The sequence below is a fragment of the Zosterops lateralis genome, assembly GCF_965231275.1.
Source record: "Zosterops lateralis genome assembly, chromosome: 17".
NCBI classification, from domain to species: domain Eukaryota; kingdom Metazoa; phylum Chordata; class Aves; order Passeriformes; family Zosteropidae; genus Zosterops; species Zosterops lateralis.
In genome coordinates, this window is record NC_139777.1 from 3,660,563 (window position 1) to 3,678,504 (window position 17,942).

The window sequence follows — 17,942 nt, forward strand, 5'->3', positions numbered from 1 at the left end:
CCAGGGCACTGCAAGACCCTGGCATTGACCATGTCCCCTTCAGGTGACACAGTTCCTGACCAGCCCCACAGACATGGTGGAGACAGAAGGAGGACTAAAATAAAGCATTAATTCCCACCTGGACTAATCTCCAGAGGTTTAGAGGTACAAACAAGGACCATGGATGGAAGGGAAGTTCTGAAACAACTTTTATTGTAGAAAAATCTTGTACCTGTCCCAGAGGAGCAAAGGGAGCTGCAGCCACCCAGCCCTAAGCCAGGGCACCCTGACTGCTCTCCCCTGCTCCAGGGTGGGTCACCCCACCTCTGGGCCAGCAGCTTGAGTGTCTGTTGTGGAAGTAAGAGAGAAACACAAGCATGAGACACCAGCTTTGCTCTGGTTTGGCACATGAATCATTCTTCACGCTCTGCTGCTGACACACACGTTCCCATTTGCCACCACGAGCAATGCTTCCCCTTAGTGAGCTGGCACGGGGATGATGTGCTGTCCCAAAATACCCACCAGCAAGGCAGTGCCTGCAGCTGCTGAATCCCCCCAGGGTCTGAGCCCCCCACATTTGCCATCCAGGCTGCAAGCAGCAATTGCTCCCTGTGTAATGCCTGGGGCTGGGTGTCACTAGCTCCCCGGAGCGTGCGGAGCTGCTGCTGCAGTTAAGGAAGGGCTGCACTCACTGATATTTTCATTTCAAACCACATCCTGCTGGAGCAGAGGGATCTGGCAGAGCTCAGCCGACCTCAGCTTTGTGCCTGGCCGGGAGGGGAAGTCAGCAGCAGGCTCTTCTTTGTGGAACACGAGCACTCAGGGGAGTGAGATCCCATCAAAATCCTCCTCCAGAAGTTGCCAATGTGTGATCCCACTGCAAGAGCATCAAGAGGCCCCAGCAGAGCCAGAGCAGTGGTCGAGGAGGCCTCAGTCAGTGAGTGGTTTGTAGTTTGCTTGTGCTGAGTGGAGCACTCCACACTCACACGGGGTATGGCTGGAGGGCACCCCTGTGGTGCCCATTTCACCATCACAGGGCAGCACTGGTGTCCCCTTGGTGCCGAGCCCTTGTTGGCACCACCACAGCCAGGTCTGCACACAGGGCCAGCACCAAGGATGACTGACCACTTCCACCCTGGCCCAGTTTCTGGAAGGTTCCCAGGGCTCAACCAGCACTCAGGGCTGGGGGCCACGTCTCTTCTGCTGCCAGTCCTGCCGCAGCCGGGCCACCTCCCGGCTGTACTGCTGGTGGAGGCGCCAGAAGGTGGACGGGCTCTCTGCCCCGGCACTCGCTGCCTCGCCGTTCACCACCTGCCTGCGCGGCGGCAGCGGCGGCGGCCTCGGCCTCTCCTCCTCCTCCTCCTCATCGTGCCCAGCACAGCCAGAGGTGTCGGGCGGCCGGTCTGCCCCCACCAACACGTTGTTCCACACGGCACAGCCGTTCTCCTTGGGCAGGACGGCGGGCAGAGCTGGCAGCCGATCCCTGGACTGCTCCAGCCCCGACGGCTTCGCCTTCCAGGAGCCGGGAAGCTCCTGGGAGCCCCCACATCCTCCAGCCACCCCTCTGCTCATCTCCTGCAGCTGCTTCTCCAGCTCCCGCACCACCAGCCGCATGTAATCAAAGCTGGCTCGGGACAGCGACTTCACCCAGGACTCCATGTCCTCCTGGCTCTCCGCTGCCAGCACGTAGGTGCGGGATTTGGTGCCCCCAAAGCGGATGGCGAAGGCGAAGCTCTCGGCCGACTCGCAGAGCTCCACGTTGCAGCCCTCCAGCACGATGACGCCCACGGGCTCCCGGCTGTCCCGCTCCTCGAAGTAGAAGAGCATGTTGCCCTTGAGCACGAACCAGCGGCGGTGATAGGCCGTGTGCCGCTCGCCGCGCTTGTAGAGGAAGCCGGAGTTGTCGGCCGGGGAGTCGCAGGTGGCGTAGAAAGCCAAGCTCCGCTCGTTCAGCTTCATGGCTCCGCGCCCTGCGGGGACAGAGGGTGCTCAGCATTAATTGCATGGAAACCAACCATCGGCTTTTTGTTCCTGCTGGCAGCAGCGCTGGCGCCCAGGAAATGGAGCTTGGCGAATAAACAACCCCGGGATAGTTGAGATAAGCAGCTCCCAGACAAGGTGCTGAGTGCTGCGGATGCCGGGTGGGCTGTGCCCCCCTCCCAGGGCTCACTGGGGAAGAGTTCCCCCACCCTGTCCCCCCCAGCAGAGTGTTTTCCCACGGAGGAGCCGCAGGCAGGGCTTGTCCCGGTGTCTCACGTCACCTGGCCCAGGTGACCTCCCCGCCGGCGCCGTGTTTTCCGTGTCCTGCCGCTCCTCCCCGCCGAGCGCACGGGAGGGGAGGGGAGGGCTCGGCCGGCGCCGCCGACCCGGCTGCCGCTCCAGAGAGCCGTGGCCATGACCCCTGTCACCCGGGCAAGGCCACCTCTCCTCCTGTCCCCTAATCGCTGGAAATGCCAGGCCATGCCAGGCTTTCCACCCACCTGGGCTCTACCTCCGGTCTGCGGCGGTCGCCAGCATCAAGGACAGGCGGGTGGCCGTGAGAGCGCTGGATCCGGGGTGGGATGGTGTCGGGGGGCTTTGGGACACCGCTCCAGCACCGACACCTTTGTCCTCGCTCCCACCGCCCCGGCCCGGCCCGGCCCCGCGGGCGGAGCGCTCCTCCCGCCCGCCTCCGCCACCGCCCAGCCCCGCCGAGGGGAGGGAGGGAGGAGCTGGAAAAACGCTCCGGAGCTCGGCCCCGGGACGGGAGTTCCCTGCCCAAAACCCGCGGCAGGTCACGGCTCCGGGAATAGGGACTGAGGGCCGGGGAGAGCGAGGGGGAAATGGGGGAGAGAGGCGACCCCCTGTATTGAAGGGTGCAGGGGATATGGACATCCCGGGATGGATGGAGGGATGGAGGGATGGGTGGATGGATGGATGGATGGATGGATGGAGGGATGGATGGATGGATGGATGGAGGGATGGATGGATGGATGGATGGATGGATGGATGGATGGATGGATGGATGGATGGACGGACGGACGGACGGAGGGATGGATGGATGGATGGATGGATGGATGGATGGATGGATGGATGGATGGATGGATGGATGGAGGGATGGATGGACGGACAGACGGACGGATGGATGGAGGGATGGATGGATGGATGGGTGGATGGATGGATGGAGGGATGGATGGATGGATGGATGGATGGATGGATGGATGGATGGATGGGTGGATGGATGGATGGATGGATGGATGGATGGATGGGTGGATGGATGGATGGATGGAGGAATGGATGGATGGAGGGATGGATGGATGGGTGGATGGGTGGATGGATGGAGGGATGGACAGACGGACGGACGGACGGAGGGATGGATGGATGGATGGATGGATGGATGGATGGATGGGTGGATGGATGGATGGATGGATGGATGGATGGATGGATGGAGGAATGGATGGATGGAGGGATGGATGGATGGATGGATGGATGGATGGATGGATGGATGGATGGAGGAATGGATGGATGGAGGGATGTACACAGGGATGTGCACACGTGTGGGAAACCCAGGAGTTTAGTCCTGAAGGTGGCTGCACAATGTTGAATTTTTGGTCACATTTTGGAGGTAAAGAATTGGGATTCTGGGAGCATCTGGCAGGGAAGGGGCAGAGGTTGGTGGACGGGGTGGAAGACACAAGACCCACAAGGAAGGTTGATGGCAGGACATGGACTGGTCCTGGTCCCTGCAGGAGACCAGGCTGCAAGTCCTGGCTGCTCTCCTGACCTTCCAGCCATGTCCTTGGGCCACAGCCGAATGTGAGGTGGCCTCAGTGCAGAGGGACAGAAGAAGCTGAGTGGGGACAAGCCTCCAGTTTGACTTCTGCTCTTGGTTGTCCTTCCAGGCTCACAGGACCACCTTGGCAGTGTTGCTGTCCTCACCATGTCCCCAGTAAATACCAGCGTCAAGGATTTGAGCTCCTTATCACTGTCCCTTTCCTCCAGTTTCTTCATCCCCTGCTCTGCTCCACAGCCATGTGTGCATTTTAGCAATCAAAGCATTGACAACAATTTTACAGCTCCCCATCCCAGAAATCCTGCTGTCCCTGACCTTTGCCACAAGTTGTATCCACTCCCCGCCCATAGATGCCCCCATTTCCCTGCACAACTGCTCAGAACTTTGCAGTTTTCTGCTTGTGTCAGAGGTTTCCAGCTCTCTGAGGGTTTTCCCTGTCACCTGCAAACTTTCACTTCCAGGCTATAAAAAGGGATTCAAACCAGCACTAAAACCATCTGGGCTTTATCTTCCCTCCTGAGCAGAGCAGCTCTGTTCAAGGTCACTGGTGGGATGTCTCGGGTCTCTGCACTGCTTATCTCCCTGCCTTGCTGAGAGATGCCTTTTCACCAGGCGAGATTAGAAAGGGAAGGGCCGTGGGGAGAAGCAATATCTTTATTAGAGCAGCAAGGCTAATTGGAAAAAAGGCAGCAGCACTCCCAGCTCTGCTTTCCTTTCCTGGGACTCCAAAGCCACGTTTTCGTCTTGCAGAGGTTGTTCCTCCTCCACAGCTGCTCTGGAAAATCACCCTGATTCCTCAGAATCACCGACAGAATTCCCCTGTGGGGTTTTGCTTCCCATTGGGTCTCTCCTGGAACAGTTGCATGTTGCTGCACAAGCTCCAGGACTTCCCCTTCTGAGCAGCTCTGTGTTTTCCCTGTTGTCTTCCAGCATCCCCCCAGCAAGTCTGTCCCTCCCAGCCCCTGTGCCTCAGTTTCCCCGGCTAAATTTTGATGGGAAAAAATGGGGAAATGGGGGAAAGGGAGAACAAAAGGTTCTGAAAGGAGGTGAGGGGGTGCCAGGAGCGTTTCTGGACATGGGTCTCTACTTCCTGCTGCTCCCATGACTGGTGACTTGGTGGCGTTACACAGCGGCGGGTGCTGGACACTCAGGGAGCTCTGAGTCAGCCCCAGGGCCGGGAATTTTGGGCTGTTGGGTTACCGGGGGGTCTCGGATACCCGGCACAGGGAGGAGAAGGGGGACTGCGGGTCTCCAAAGCAACCGGCACAGAATCATCCCCCAGGAGCCCAAATGGATCCCAGACCTGCCTTGGTGTTCGAGGAGAACCAGTCCTGACTGTCACAGAAAGGCGGGGATGGGGTGGGGGCGACACCCCCCGGCGCCTCTCGGGGTTCAGGACCTGCTGGGTGGGATTTTCCCAGCCCCTCGCCGTGTCCAGGCCGGCAGCCGGGCATCAGGGAGCTCTGACCCCTGACCCCCGCTCCGGGGAAGGGCCGGAGGCGGCGGGTGCAGCGCGGGGAAAGGCCGGGAGGGGGCGGCGGGAGCCCGGGCACGGCGGCCGGGGCTCTGCGGGGCTCGGCGGGGTCACTCCTCCATCAGCGCCCTGCCCTGCCCATCACCGCCCCCTCCATAACCAACCCAACCATCCCAAATCACCGCCTCCATCAGCGCCTCCAGCCCTAGGGAGGGGCACGTAAAAAAGTCAGGCTGAGATTTTGGGGGGCATTTTCCCAGCTCAGCACAGACCCTCCCAGCCCAGCATTTCCAGATGTTGTCACCTCCAGACCCCCTCCGGGCAGGGCTGGGATGGACATCACCTCAGTGTGGGATGGCAGAAATCACCTGAAACCCCTCACAGCCCACCTTGAGAAACGCAAATGAGCCTCTTCCAAACCACCCCGCCCAATAGAATGGGCCAGAGCAGAGGGAATTAAGGAGGGAGGTGGGAAGGGACGGCTGGAAGCCAGTAAAGGGGTTTTTATACAGGAGAAGAAAGCAGCAATGGTTAAAAGCTGAGGGCTGTGCAGAGCGGAAGGGAAGCAGCAGTGAGTGAGTGTGTGTGTGTGTGTGTAAGAGCATCTGCGCAGCTCCACAGGCACAAAAAACAAAACAAAAAAACTCCAAAAAAAACCAAACCCCCCCCCCCAAAAAAAAAAAAAACCAAAACAAACAAAAACCACCACCACCAAAAAAAAAAAAAAAAAAAAAAAAAAAAAGCAACCCCCCCAAAAAAAGAACAAAAAACAAACAAAACAAACAAAAAAAAAAAAAAAAAAAAAAAAAAAAAAAAAAGGAAAAAAAAGCAGAAGTCGGGGGTAGTGAATTAGCAGTTGGGGACTAAGAAAATCCATACAGGAAGCAAAACAAAAGAAAAATCTTCAGTGGCTGAAGGCGCTGAGAGGGCGCTTCTGACACAGATGAAGTTGATAAGGAAAAGTGCCATCGCTGGGAGCTGGGACAGGGAAGGGGGGCGGGCACCCGGATCCTCCAGCCGCTCCTCCGTTCTCGGGAAAAGAGCCACAAGGTGCAATTATGCATAAAGCAACGGCAGCAGGAATTAAAAGGCAGATTTTAAGGTAAGATTTTATCGTGTCAGCTGCTCCCAGCCACTTCCTTGTGGCGTTCGGGAAGGGCTGATTGGGCGCAGAGTTACCTGGAGCCCTGGCAATGCCCGGAGGGATGGAGGGTTATGGCCTGAATTTATCCAGGGGGGTTTCTGGGGCTGGAGGAGGGCGGCAGGGCTGGGTCCAAACCGGCTGTGATCCAGGGGTGGCACAGCACCAGCAGGGAATTTGCATTTCAGTCTTTTCTTGGCTGGAAGATGGGTTGGGAATGGATGGGGTGGCAATTGAGGTGTGTTTAAACCCCACTGAGGATGGACCCCACGGGGGGGAGACACAGATATTGTCTCCAAGGGCAAATTCCTGCAGCTTCCACCTTCCCAACACCCATAAATCCATTGTGTGGTGTGTGTAAAATCCCAGCTGCCACATCCCTGGGTTTCCTTTGCTCGGTGTGCTGGGTGGGCACCAGGCCTGGGCACCACCGCGGCTGCTCTGCCGTGACTTTTACCTGCCCAATGTGAGTCCCCTCTGCCTGGGGATCCGTCCCTCTGTCCCTGCCACTGCTGCCATCCCAGACAAGGCTCTGTAGGAGCTCTTGGCACAAGCAGAAACACGAGTGGGGGATGTCAATGGGCCAGATGTGACAGTGCAGAACCACAGCCCAGCCCTTTACTGGAAAAAGGTGCAGTGGAAGTTTATTTCCCATGGCAGAGTGGGTGGCTGCAGCTCTGCCCTGCTCCCCTGGGATGAGATGGCAGCAGGATGGCTGAGCCTGCCCCGTGTCCACCCACACCAGTGCCCAGTCCTGGGGGACCAAGGGACACTGTGACCACCCTGTCACGGCTGGAGCCCTCGCCCACGGTGCGGGACAACTGCGGGCTCTGATCCGCTCTGGCTGGACGTGGGCACAGCCTGCGGTGCCTTTCACCACCAGATAATTTGGATAATTACGAGAAATGGGCTTTGAGGCGGCATCTGGCCCAGTGCTGCCACCGCAGAGTTCCCTGGGGTCCCGGCCCGCCGAGCTGGGGGAGACGTGGCCGAGCAGGAACAGGAAAGGGGATGTTTCCCTCCTGAGCCTCCAGAGCCCCACGCTCGGGTTCCCTCCCGACTCCGGGGGGTTGGGGAGGAACACCCCCAAATCCACGGGGAAAACATTCTAAAACTCATAAAAACTATATCAATATGTGTGTGTGTGTGTGTGTGTGTGTGTGTGTGTGTGTGTGTGTGTGTGTGTGTGTAAAAATATAAAAGTAAATGCACCCCGGGAGCGCGGCCGGGGCTGTTTGTGCCGCTGGCTCCGCGGGCGCGGATGCGATAAGATAAAGGCAGGGGCGGGGAGGGGCTGCGCGGGGCTGAGCGGAGCGGGGCGCACCCGCGGAGCCGGACGGACAGACAGACACTCACACACACACACACACACAGAGGGACAGTCACCCCAGCGGGCGGACGGACGGACAGACAGACGGACGGGGCGGCCCTTCCGCTCCGCCCCCGCGCAGCCTCCGCCCCCGAGCGCTCCGCTCCGCTTTACATAACCCGGCCGGGGCCGGGGTCCGCTCCCCGCGCCTCCGCCCGGCGGAAATGCGGAGCCGCCTGCCCCGGTTTCCTGCCTGAGCCGAGCCGTGCCGAGCCGTGCTGAGCCGTGCCGAGCCGCCCGCCCCGTCCCGTCCCGGGCGCTCCGCAGCTCCATCATGGGCGAGCGGCAGCCGGACGCCTTCTCCTGCAGGTAACCGGGAGCCAGGGGCAGCGCCGGGGCCGGGACGGGCTGGGCTGGAGCGGGACGGGACGGGACGGGACGGGCGGCCCCGGGAAGCGGCCGCTGCAAAGCGAAAGTAGCGGCGGGAGGAAGCGGCGAGGCGGCCGCTCCTGTTGTGGAGCTCCCGGAGCTTTCACGGGAGCCCCAAGCTGGTTTCTCTGCCCCCGGGAACTCCGGTGAGCCCGTTCCCGGGTTGTGAGTCCCTTAGTCGGACAGCAGCCTCTTCCCTCTCACCCCATTTCTGTGCCTTTTAATCCCTGCCCTTTCCCCGGGCTGTCTCTTTCCAGAGACTGCTCACCCTTGGGGACCCGTGGTCTCCCAGCTCCCCATTTCCTCGTGGGCGCTCTCTGTTCCTCTGTGGGTGCTTCCATCCTGGGGTCCCCGTCCTTGTAGCACCACAGGACCCCGGAGCATCTCATCTCTTCTTCTGGGATCCCTCCACGTCCCCCATTTCCCAGCGTCCGTATTTTGGAGAGCCGAGGGTGCAGCATGCAGGGAACCAGCCCTGCTCATCTCCTCTGCCTCCCCCCGGAGCCCTGCAGCCCCTGCCATGGGGGTGACCCCTCTGGGAGGGTGCAGGACCAGTGGGGTGATGCCCTCCTGCCCCATGTTTTGGGGTCCTGTGCTGCCCAAGGGGGCTGTGCCCTGCCTCCCCATGCCCACTGCGAGTGCCAAGCAGAGGTGGCACCTGGAGCCTGCCAAGCAGCTCCTCTGACTCTCTGCCCCCTGCAGACTTTGTTGGCTCCGTGGCTTGGCAGGGGCTCAGAGCACGAGGCCGATGCACCAGTGGTCAGCATCCCTGCGGCCTTCCCATGCCCTGCCAGCCTGCCCAGCCCTGCCTGTGCCAAACCCCAGCAGGGTCACCCACAGAGAGCCTGGGGCTCATGGCAGCGACACGGTCATTGCAGCCCGGGCTGGGATTTACTGTCAAGGAAACCAGGATGAGTTGTTGAGCTGCGATTTCGATATTGTTGTAAATTGATTCAAGATGTGCTGGAGTTGTGGGCTGGTGGCCTAGGGACTTTCTGGGGCTGCAGCCAGAGGAAGAGGTGGCCTGTGTGGGGACGTAGAGCTGCCAGCTCCTGCGTGTCCTCTCTGCACTTGGATTTGCTGGCAGGAAACGGGGTTGGCGTTTAAAGGCCTATGGAATTAGTGGCAGGTTTCACTTCGGCTTGTTTGGGACTAGAACAATGCTTTGGATTTCTTTTTAACTTGCTTTTGGGGCAGGAGAGACTCATCCCTGGGCATTTTCCGCTCCCCAAAGCGTCTTGTTTTTTCTCTTTTACTTTTATATATTTATTGCCTCTGGTAAAATCTGGTTTGGTTTCCCCAGAGCCCACAGATCCGCGGGTCTGCCAGCGCCCTGCGTCGTGTTGGAGAGGTTAGTGGCTTTTGAGGGATCTTCCATCCTCCACCAGAGCAAATCCTCCCCACCCACACACCCGTGGGCCTGATGGACACCCTGAAGGTGTCGGGACAAATCCCAGTGGGTGACACAAAGTGAAAGTGCAAGCGCTCATCGCTGCTGGGGTTTGTGGTGCCGGCGGCGCTGCCGCGGCTTGGCGAGGAAAAAAAGGGCCAAATCCAGCAATCCCTGGGGGGGCTGCTGTGGAGAGCCTGGAGAGCCAGGCTGGCTGGGAGCTGAGGTGTCAGCTGCTCCCTGCTGTCCCCAGGGACCCCCAGGCAGCCGCTCCCCCCCGGGAGAGCTCCCCGCACCCGGTTTCTCCCACGCCTACACAGCAGCGATTCATTTCAGGCAACAAAACAAGCCCTGTCGAAAGAGGCCACCCCGCTGCCTGCCGGGCTTTTCCCCTCAGGCAGTGGGTGTAGGAGAGTGTGATGGTGTAAACCAGGCTGCGAGGTGCCAGGTGCCATGGTATGGAAGCAGGCAGGGTGGTTTTTGGGGAGCTGGGCTGGCCACAGATGTTTGTACTGGTGAGCTGCTGTTGTGCTGAGCCAGTGTGGAGCTTGGATTTTGCCCTGAGATGAGTTTGGTTCGTCTCCATCCTGTCTGCCCTGTTGGAGTGGTCAGGGAAAGCCAAATTCAGGTGAATTCTGAAGTGGTGTAACATCACCCACATCCCCAAAGGTCTCTGGTGCTGCTCAGCCCACACAGAGCTGGAAATTAAGGCCAGTTTGGGTCTTTAATATAGAAAGTTGTGTAGTGCCAAGAGGTGAAATTGGAGGAGTGAGTATGTCCTGTGAGAAAGGGGGAGAAGGAGGGCAAAGTCTGCCTTCCCACACTGCCTTTTAAATTGATTTCCTACAACCTGTATGGATGTGTGGATTGGGAGAATCTCTCTGTCCTATTCCTTTTTTGCTTTTTAACTTGCTGGTTTGGTTCAGCCAAAAGGGAGTGAGGGAACCTCCTGAGACCCCGTGGGATTCTCCAGCTTGTGTGGAAACACCTTAGCAGGTCACAGGGAGTGATGGCGCTGTGCCATCCCCCTCTATGAGACCCAGAGGATCCTCACCATCACTGTGAGCTGCTCCAGAGGGAAGAGGAGGACAGTGCTGGGCAGTTTCAGCTGTGGCTTGTGTTGGCACTGGCTTTGGCTGTTTTATAGTGATGCTGTAAATACGTGGGTGTATCCCACATCCCGAGGCTGCAGCCAGGCTCTTTCCCCACCTCTCCCCCTGCACCAACCCCTCCTGCCTTCCCGAGTGGCAGCATCTCCATGCCCACCCCCAGATGGGTGCAGCCCCCTGCTTGTCCCCTTCAATCCAGGGGTGCATCCAGATGTTCTTCCAGCACTCACCATCTCCAGGGATTGGGATGCAGAGAGGGGCTGCACCATCCCATCCTGAGGGGATGCTCTGCATCACCCAGCCCTCGCAAGCCCACCTGTGGCTGGCTGGATGCCCCAGGGACCTGCATCCCCCTGAGCCCACCCCCCAGGGACCTGCATCCCCCCAAAGCTGCCGTGCCAGATGCTGTTCCATTGAAAAGTGCCGTTCATTGTAACCTGGCCTTTTATAGCTGCCTCAGAGCGGCTGCGGGGCCATGCCAAGAAAGGCTGCAGCCGGCTCAGAATAGCTCTTTTCATGGAGGACATCCTGGGAAGGAACAATGTTCCCGCTCTTGGGATTGTGGGAACTTTGTATTTCTGCCACTCAGGAAGCAGGGAGCTGCGGCCAGGGCGTCTCCCAGCCCCTCGCTTCACCCTCTCCTGAAAATAGTCCTTGGGATGAGTTTTGAATAGTCCTGTGCTTATAAAGGGAGCTGCAAATGCCTCCGGACACTTCTCCTCCGGTTGGGAACAGTTATTTCTGGGAGCGCCGGCGCATCAATCACATTTCCTATTCACATCCCTGGCGTGCATTTTGCTGCCGTGGAACTGGGGCTGGTTTCGTTTTCGGGTGCTGGTGCTGCACATGCACAGCGTGTGAGCAGAGCTGGGCACAGGGCAGTGGGCACAGCCAGACGGGCTCTGCTCCCCCAAACTTCCCCTCAAGGCCGGATCTGTGGTGCTGGCTGCTGGAGGGTGACCTTTCCCGTGTGGCCACAGCCCCTGGATAGTTGTTTTGTGCTGGGAAGGTGGTGAGTTGGATCTGGCAGCTCCTCCGTGGCGAGGCCAGCTGGCTCTGAATGCTCATCCTCCAGGAGCGGGTGGCAGGATTGCTGCTCTGGCTCCCAGCACTGCCCTGGCACTGCTTGGTGCTGCCAGCTCCTCTGGCTGCAATTAAACAACAAATGCATTTAGTGGGACAAATAACCCATTGCTGGATTCCCGTCCCGGTCGGCGGTGGCACTGCTGCTGCAGCAACGCTCAGGTTGGGCAAGAGTTTAAGGGAAGCTCCTGGGGGTGGCTGGGCTGCAGGGCTGGATCCTGCACAAGCCCCAGCTCGCTGTCCCAGCTCACATCAAAGCCACCGTGGCCGGTCTGTCCCGTCCTGCTCTTCCTCGAGTTCCTGGCCCAGCACCCCAAAACAATCCCAGCACCCCAAAACAACCTCAGCACCCACAAACAGCCCCGAGGTGGGGTGTGACATACAGCTCTTCCAGCAGTCAGCAGGGATGGAAGGCCCCCATCCCAGCTAGTCCATGGCGTGTCCAAGGATGGGCTGGATTCTCCATTCAGAGCAAACAAAAGCGATCAGAAGTATTTCATCCGACCTGCAGGATGGCCAGGAGCTCCTCACAGGGAACATATGAGGAATAAAATGTAAATTCTGCCTTAAATCCACTGGCTGCTGCATTCCAGCTTTGTGGAGCAGGGAGAAGCTCACCCAGCAGCGGGAACTCACATCCCTGTGGATTTTGCTACTGAAACCTGGGGCTGAGCAGAGGAGCTGCTGTGGTAACTCCAGCACGGATTCATCCAGGATAGCTCTTTCCATGTGGGAAGTGTGCCAGGCAGAAGTAGTGAGGTCTGGGAGGAGGAAGCTCTGTGGAGTATTTCCCATCATCGTCCGCTTGGAAAAGCACGTTGCTCCTGGAGACGGGCCTTGGGCTGCTTCCACCGCGTGGCACAGACGAAGCCACAAACCTCTCCCGAAGCCGCGAAGCCTGAAATCTCGAAAAGGCGAATTCCCTGCGCTGGGAATCTCCCACCTGCCTGGAGGAGCCGTTCTCACGAGTCCCTCTCTTCCCTGGGCGTTTTGCAGAGCATCCCACCGAGCGTGCTTTGCCGTGGGTGTTGCGGCGGCGATTCCCGGGTGCCGGGAGGAAGCGGGAGGATGCTGAGTCACGGCCGGGCTGGCGGCGCTGATAGACGGGGCCCTGCCGGGGGGTTCGGCCGGGCTGCGGCGGGTGCGTGCCCTGCACTGCCGGGCTCCGCACGGCCCCGAGTTTTAGGGCGGCTCTTCTGAGAAGCCGAGGCTGGCGGGGGGCTGATAATATCTCCCCCTCGCCTGCAAGCTTGGCGGGACGTGCTCGGCGGGGCAGCGGGTGGGCAGAGATAGAGCGGCGCTTCCCGGCGTTATCGCCGGCCCGGCTGCGAGCGCCATCCCCTGTGCCCGCACGTTCCCCATTGCCCGCTCGCTTCCTCCTGGCCCCTCAGGCCTTTTATTTTATTTTATTTTATTTTTTTTTAAATAATTTTTCCTCCCCTGACAAATGCACTCCTCTTTTCTTCCCCTCCCAGCAGCCGGGGTGCTGCTGCTGCTGGAGTTTCAGGGAGGCGGCACGGCAGGATCCGGGTGGGTTGGTCGATGTTTCCTTCCTGAGCGTTGTGCTGGGGCCCGATAAGTGCCCCGGGAGAACACGAGGCTCGCTGGTGAGCAGCGGGGCCGGCCCTGGGGAGCGGCACAGCCGGGCACAGCCGGGCCACGGTGCCGCCAGATTGGCCCCGCGGCCAAATCTGCTGCGGGCACAGATACGGTGCGGTTTGCCAGAGCCCGGCAGCCAAACCCGGTCCCGCAGGCAGCCCCAGCATCCCCGCAGGAAAGCGAGCTCACCCCCGGGGCAGTGCTCTCCCAGGCCGCTGGGGCCGGGAGGATCTGGCAGCGAAGCGGTTCCATCCCTGGATTTCTGCAGCTTTTTCATGTCCTTTCCTCCCCTCCCGCCCCCGTTCCAGTTTTTTATCAGCTCCGTTGAAATCGGTCCCTGGAGGGAAACCCATCGGCGCTGCGGAGCCTTGGCAGGAGCCGAGCGGATGTGGCCGGGCCAGGCGTCCCCGCGGGCGGCGGGCAGCTGCAGGCAGCTGTGCTGGCAGGAAGCCGTGCAGACGCCCCGCGCCGGGACCTGCCCGCTCCCCACCGCGCAGGTGGGGAAACTGAGGCACGGCCCTGCCAGGTGGGGATGGGCTGCGGTGGGGCTGGGGGCTTGGGGACCCCCGTGGCCACTGCTGGTAACCGCTGGTGGCCACATGGCCATGCCGCTCCCTGGTAAACGACAGTATATCCTTGGGAATGAGGACCCTGTTGACCACAGCAATCCCCAGGCCCTGTGGACACACGTTGAGTGGGGTATGGCCACTCCAGCCGGGGTTTGCCGGGGTGGGGGGACACACGGGGACCCTGGGGCTGCCCTCACCAGCCGTGTTGCTCTGTCTTGCAGCGCGGCCGCCTCGCTGGAGCCTCGGCAATGAATGGTCACTCGCTGCCAGCGCATCCCCGGGGCTGGCATGAGTTCTGCGAGCTGCACGCCATCAGCACCGCCAAGGAGCTGGCGCGCCACTACCTGCGCTTCGCCACCGAGCACCCGCACCATGACCTCCTGGCCGCCGAGAACTTCTCGGTGCACTTCACCGACCTCTTCCAGCAGTATTTCTGCCACGAGGTGAAGGAAGGCATCGCCATGAACCAGCTCCGCATCCTGCCCGCCGGCCCGGCGCGGGATTACCGGGACACGCACCGCCGGCACACCGACGCTTCCCTGGGCACGGCGGCCACCAAAGCCGAGGCAGAGCCCGGTGCCCGCCCCGAGCAGCCCCTCCGAGCCCCCGAGGCCTCTCCCTCTGGACTACGCAAGTCGTGGAGCTCAGAGGAGCTGGCGGGGCCGGCGAGGAGACCCTTCTCTCTCAGCCAGTTGCGCAGGAGCTGGAGGAGCCTCTTCCGACGCCGCTCCTCGGACGCGCTCCCCGCGGATGGTGATGGGGAGGCGGCGGAGGCGGCTCTCAAACCGGGATTGGGGAAACGCATCCTGCCCTGGGGGCTGTCGAGGGAGCAGCCCCTCGAGGTGCGCAAGGAAGGGCTGCTCAAGTACGGGCTGCTGGATGAGAATTCCCTGGACAGCGGGACGCGCTGGCAGCGCTGCCGCCTGGTGCTGCGGCGAGCGGGGCCGCCCGAGGCCGAGGAGTTTGTGCTGGAGCTCTTTGACCCGCCCAAGGTAAGGACCTGCCGCCTCTTGCCTGTTCCAGCCGGTGATGCTGCGGCTCGGGATGATGTCTGGATGTCAGAGCATCCCACAGGGAGGAGCAGGGCCACGGTGCATCCAGCACCACAAGGGTTTCTCGCTGTGAGAGGCCTGGATGGGTTTGCTCTGCCACTGCTCTCCCTGTGCTGCAGCCACATGAGGCTGGGCCTTGTTTAGTTAATAGCTCTGAGAAGGAGACGAAGCCACCCCAGCTGTGGCTCACTCCCTCTTTGGGGAGTGAGAGATGCTGAGACCAAGGTGTGCTAATTACTGGAGTTGGTCAATAATGTCATTGCATTTCTTCCTGCTGGGACTCCAGAACTGGGTTTTCCAGCTGGAAGCAGAGCTCCTGCCTTCTCAGCTGAGGATAGAGGTGATGGCCTCCATCTCACTCATCCCAGCTTCATGGAGCCATTCCACCAAGGTGAGGAGCAACCCAGTCTGATCAACCCCGAATTCACCCTGTCCCCCTGTGCTGTGGTTTTAGCAGCCTGAGCATCTGCTTGCCTGGCCAAGCTGGGAGAGGAAAAGGAAAATAGGAATTAGGCTCTGTGCCTTTCTCTGCTCCCAGTGGGACCCATAGTTTTACTTTTTGTAAGGAGTTTTGTGACTGGAAGTTCAGCTCTCGGCTGCTGCAGGGGCTCCTGTGGTGCTGGGACGTGGCTGGAGCGGAGATGATGCAGGATGTGAGGGAGTGTGGGGAGTGATGTGGGGGGAACTGGGGTGTTTAATCTGCAAAAAGACGGTTCCTCCACATGGCTGGACTTGCACAGGCATGATGGGATGAATTTTCTCCCTTTTTTTTTTTTTTTTTTTTTTTTTTTTTTTTTTTTTTTTTTTTTTTTTTTTTTTTTCTCGTTTAACTTTGATGACAAACTTGTGCTTTGGAAGGAGGAAACCTCCGGTAGAGCTGGAGCCTTCTCCCTGCCTTCAGGGCAGCAGGGTCAGGGAGCAGCTGGCTGAATTCCTGTTATTTCCGTCAAATGACTCCAATATTAAATATTTGAAAAAAGAAACAACATCAAAATTGTAACATCTGAAAGTAAAAGCTGGTTTTGCTCCGTCATGTCAAGGGTTGCAGTTGTTTGTCCCCGTGGGAGTGTGTGTCCCCATCCCGGGCCACAGGGAGGTCAGAGGCGCTCTGGGGCACTTGGAGGGTGCTCCAGCAGCTGGATAGCACTGCCTTTTTTCCCTTTCCCCCATTTTCTTTTTTTTTAATCCTTTTTTCTTTTTTGAATCCATTTTTTTAATCCCTTTTTCTTTTTCCTTCCCCCTTTTTCTTCCTTTTTTTTCTTTTTTCACTTCCCCTTTTCTTTTTTCAATTTCCCCCCCCCTTTTTTTTTTTTTTACTGCCCCCATCTTTTTCTCCTTATCCCCCCCCCCCTTTTTTTTTTTTCCTTTCCTCTCTTTTTTCTTTATTTATTTCCCTCCCCCTTGAGGAAGCAAGCCCAGCACATTCTTCCTCTCCCCACATTCCCTGCCCAGCTTTGACCCAGGGGTGGGAGACACTTCAAACAAGACCCTGTCCGAGTTCCCCTGGTGCTCTGAGCATTATTCCTTGCAGTCTCCATGGGATGGAGATTTCCTGGTGCTCCACATCACCACGAGCCCGGAGACCCTGCGGTCCCCCGAGCTGGGGGTTTCTCAGCCAGGCCTGCGGAAGTGGGGGATGTTCCTTGCTCGATTTTGCAAGCCTCTGGATTAAATTGCTTCCTGTGCAAATATTCTCAGGGCGGCTCCTTCCTTTCCAATTCTCTGGGCCAGCGCCAGCTCCCGTCTCCTTTACAGCACAATCAATCCAGACCCTTTCCCAGTGACTGCGGTTGGATTCCGGGGGCGGTGGAAAATCCCCCACGGTGCTGGTGGCTCCCGCTCCCCAAACCCAGTACGGGGGCAAACCACAGAGCAGTGAGAACAGAACAGTTTGTTGAGGGATTATTTTCCTTTTAAAATAACTTTTCCTTTAAAATAACTAAATAACACTCAACAACGCCCCTAGGAATGGCTGTGAGGAGCCCCCTTCCCCTCCATCCTCCTGCCTTTCCCCATGTCATGGGTCTGTTCCTGATTTGAGGATGCTGTTGATCACCAGAGAAAATTGATGGTTTTAAGTAAGCAACTGTAAAAACCAGTTCTTGGGATTTTTTCAACCCCAACTGGTCTCTGGACTGTGAGCTTGGTCGCCCTCAGGGTCTCCTTGGAAACACCCTTCCCCTTTCCTGCTCTTCCTTCCCTCTTCCTCCTCTTTCTTCCCCCTTCCCCTTCTGCTTTCCCCCTTCCTCCCCCTTTCATCCTGTAAATAATAGGATGCAATTGAAATTTCTTCTCAGCCTCAGGGTTTTACAGCATCAAGCCAAGCCCCTAAATATCCATCCCCTTGGAATGACCTTGGAGAAGGCAGGTGTGTGGAAAAAGGAGGGGGGGGGGGGTCCTGCTGCTTTTGGCAGCTTTTATCTAATTTTCCCCCCCTTTCTCCTGGTGCTCCAATGGGGCCTCTGAGCTTAATCCCATAACGTGCCCGGCATCAAAGGGAGTGGGGGCTTTGAAGAGCCCTGATCCCATTTACTGCTTGGGTGGCTGTGCTGGGTGAAGGGGTCAGGGAGTTGTGCTGGAGAATCCAGCACTGCCTGGAGTGGGCATCCCCTGCCCCAGGCGTGTGCCAGAGGAGATGAGGATTTTGGGAGAGGGAGCAGCTCCCCTACTTGTGCTCACAGCCACACCTGGCTTGGTTTTGGCATGGCTCCCTCCTCCCTGGAGCACTGGAAAAATGATGTTGCAAAGGAGGGTGATGGGATTTTGAGGATGATTTGGGGATGATGGGATTTTGAGCTCTCCTGGGAGAGGGTCACTGCCTGGCTGCAGGGCACAGGATTGGGGGGCAGTCCCACCCTGGGGACATTCCAGAGGGTGCTGTGGTGTGAGGTGGTGATGCTGTGTGGAAGAGGAGCTGGAATTGAGGAATACTGGGATACCTGTAATGCTTGTATATATGGCTATGTGTATATATATCTGTGCCACAGGAAAACCTGGCCATGGTCCTGGAGTTGCAGCCCAGGTGGATTCTCTGAT

General features: G+C 58.7%; 2 protein-coding genes across 11 annotated transcripts in view; one reads left to right on the forward strand and one right to left on the reverse strand.

Annotated features, from left to right (window-relative positions):
- Nucleotides 1-180: 180 nt before the first annotated feature.
- PHETA1 (PH domain containing endocytic trafficking adaptor 1) lies at nucleotides 181-8,401 on the reverse strand. Of its 3 annotated transcripts, none has more exons than XM_083873861.1 (2): nucleotides 8,373-8,401; nucleotides 181-1,949 (listed from the first exon to the last, which is right to left on the reverse strand). In XM_083873861.1, the coding sequence occupies exon 2, from the start codon at nucleotides 1,936-1,938 to the stop codon at nucleotides 1,156-1,158; it is 783 nt and encodes a 260-aa protein (XP_083729987.1). In that variant the 5' UTR covers nucleotides 1,939-1,949; nucleotides 8,373-8,401; the 3' UTR covers nucleotides 181-1,155. The 3 variants fall into 3 exon arrangements, with proteins under 3 accessions (XP_083729987.1, XP_083729988.1, XP_083729986.1); XM_083873862.1 differs by lacking the exon at nucleotides 8,373-8,401 and adding an exon at nucleotides 6,105-6,188; XM_083873860.1 differs by lacking the exon at nucleotides 8,373-8,401 and adding an exon at nucleotides 2,460-2,652.
- SH2B3 (SH2B adaptor protein 3) overlaps nucleotides 6,223-17,942 on the forward strand; it is a 26,081-nt gene continuing 14,361 nt past the window's right edge. For 2 of the 8 annotated variants that reach the window (XM_083873852.1, XM_083873853.1), the window contains exons 1-3: nucleotides 13,915-13,984; nucleotides 14,076-14,846; nucleotides 15,193-15,297. In XM_083873852.1, the coding sequence (XP_083729978.1) occupies nucleotides 13,928-13,984; nucleotides 14,076-14,846; nucleotides 15,193-15,297 (933 nt within the window). In that variant the 5' untranslated portion in view covers nucleotides 13,915-13,927. Of the gene's footprint in view, nucleotides 6,328-7,968; nucleotides 8,045-13,204; nucleotides 13,217-13,722; nucleotides 13,783-13,914; nucleotides 13,985-14,075; nucleotides 14,847-15,192; nucleotides 15,298-17,942 lie in introns of those variants that run through there. The other 6 variants (XM_083873858.1, XM_083873859.1, XM_083873855.1 and 3 more) reach the window with 5 other exon arrangements.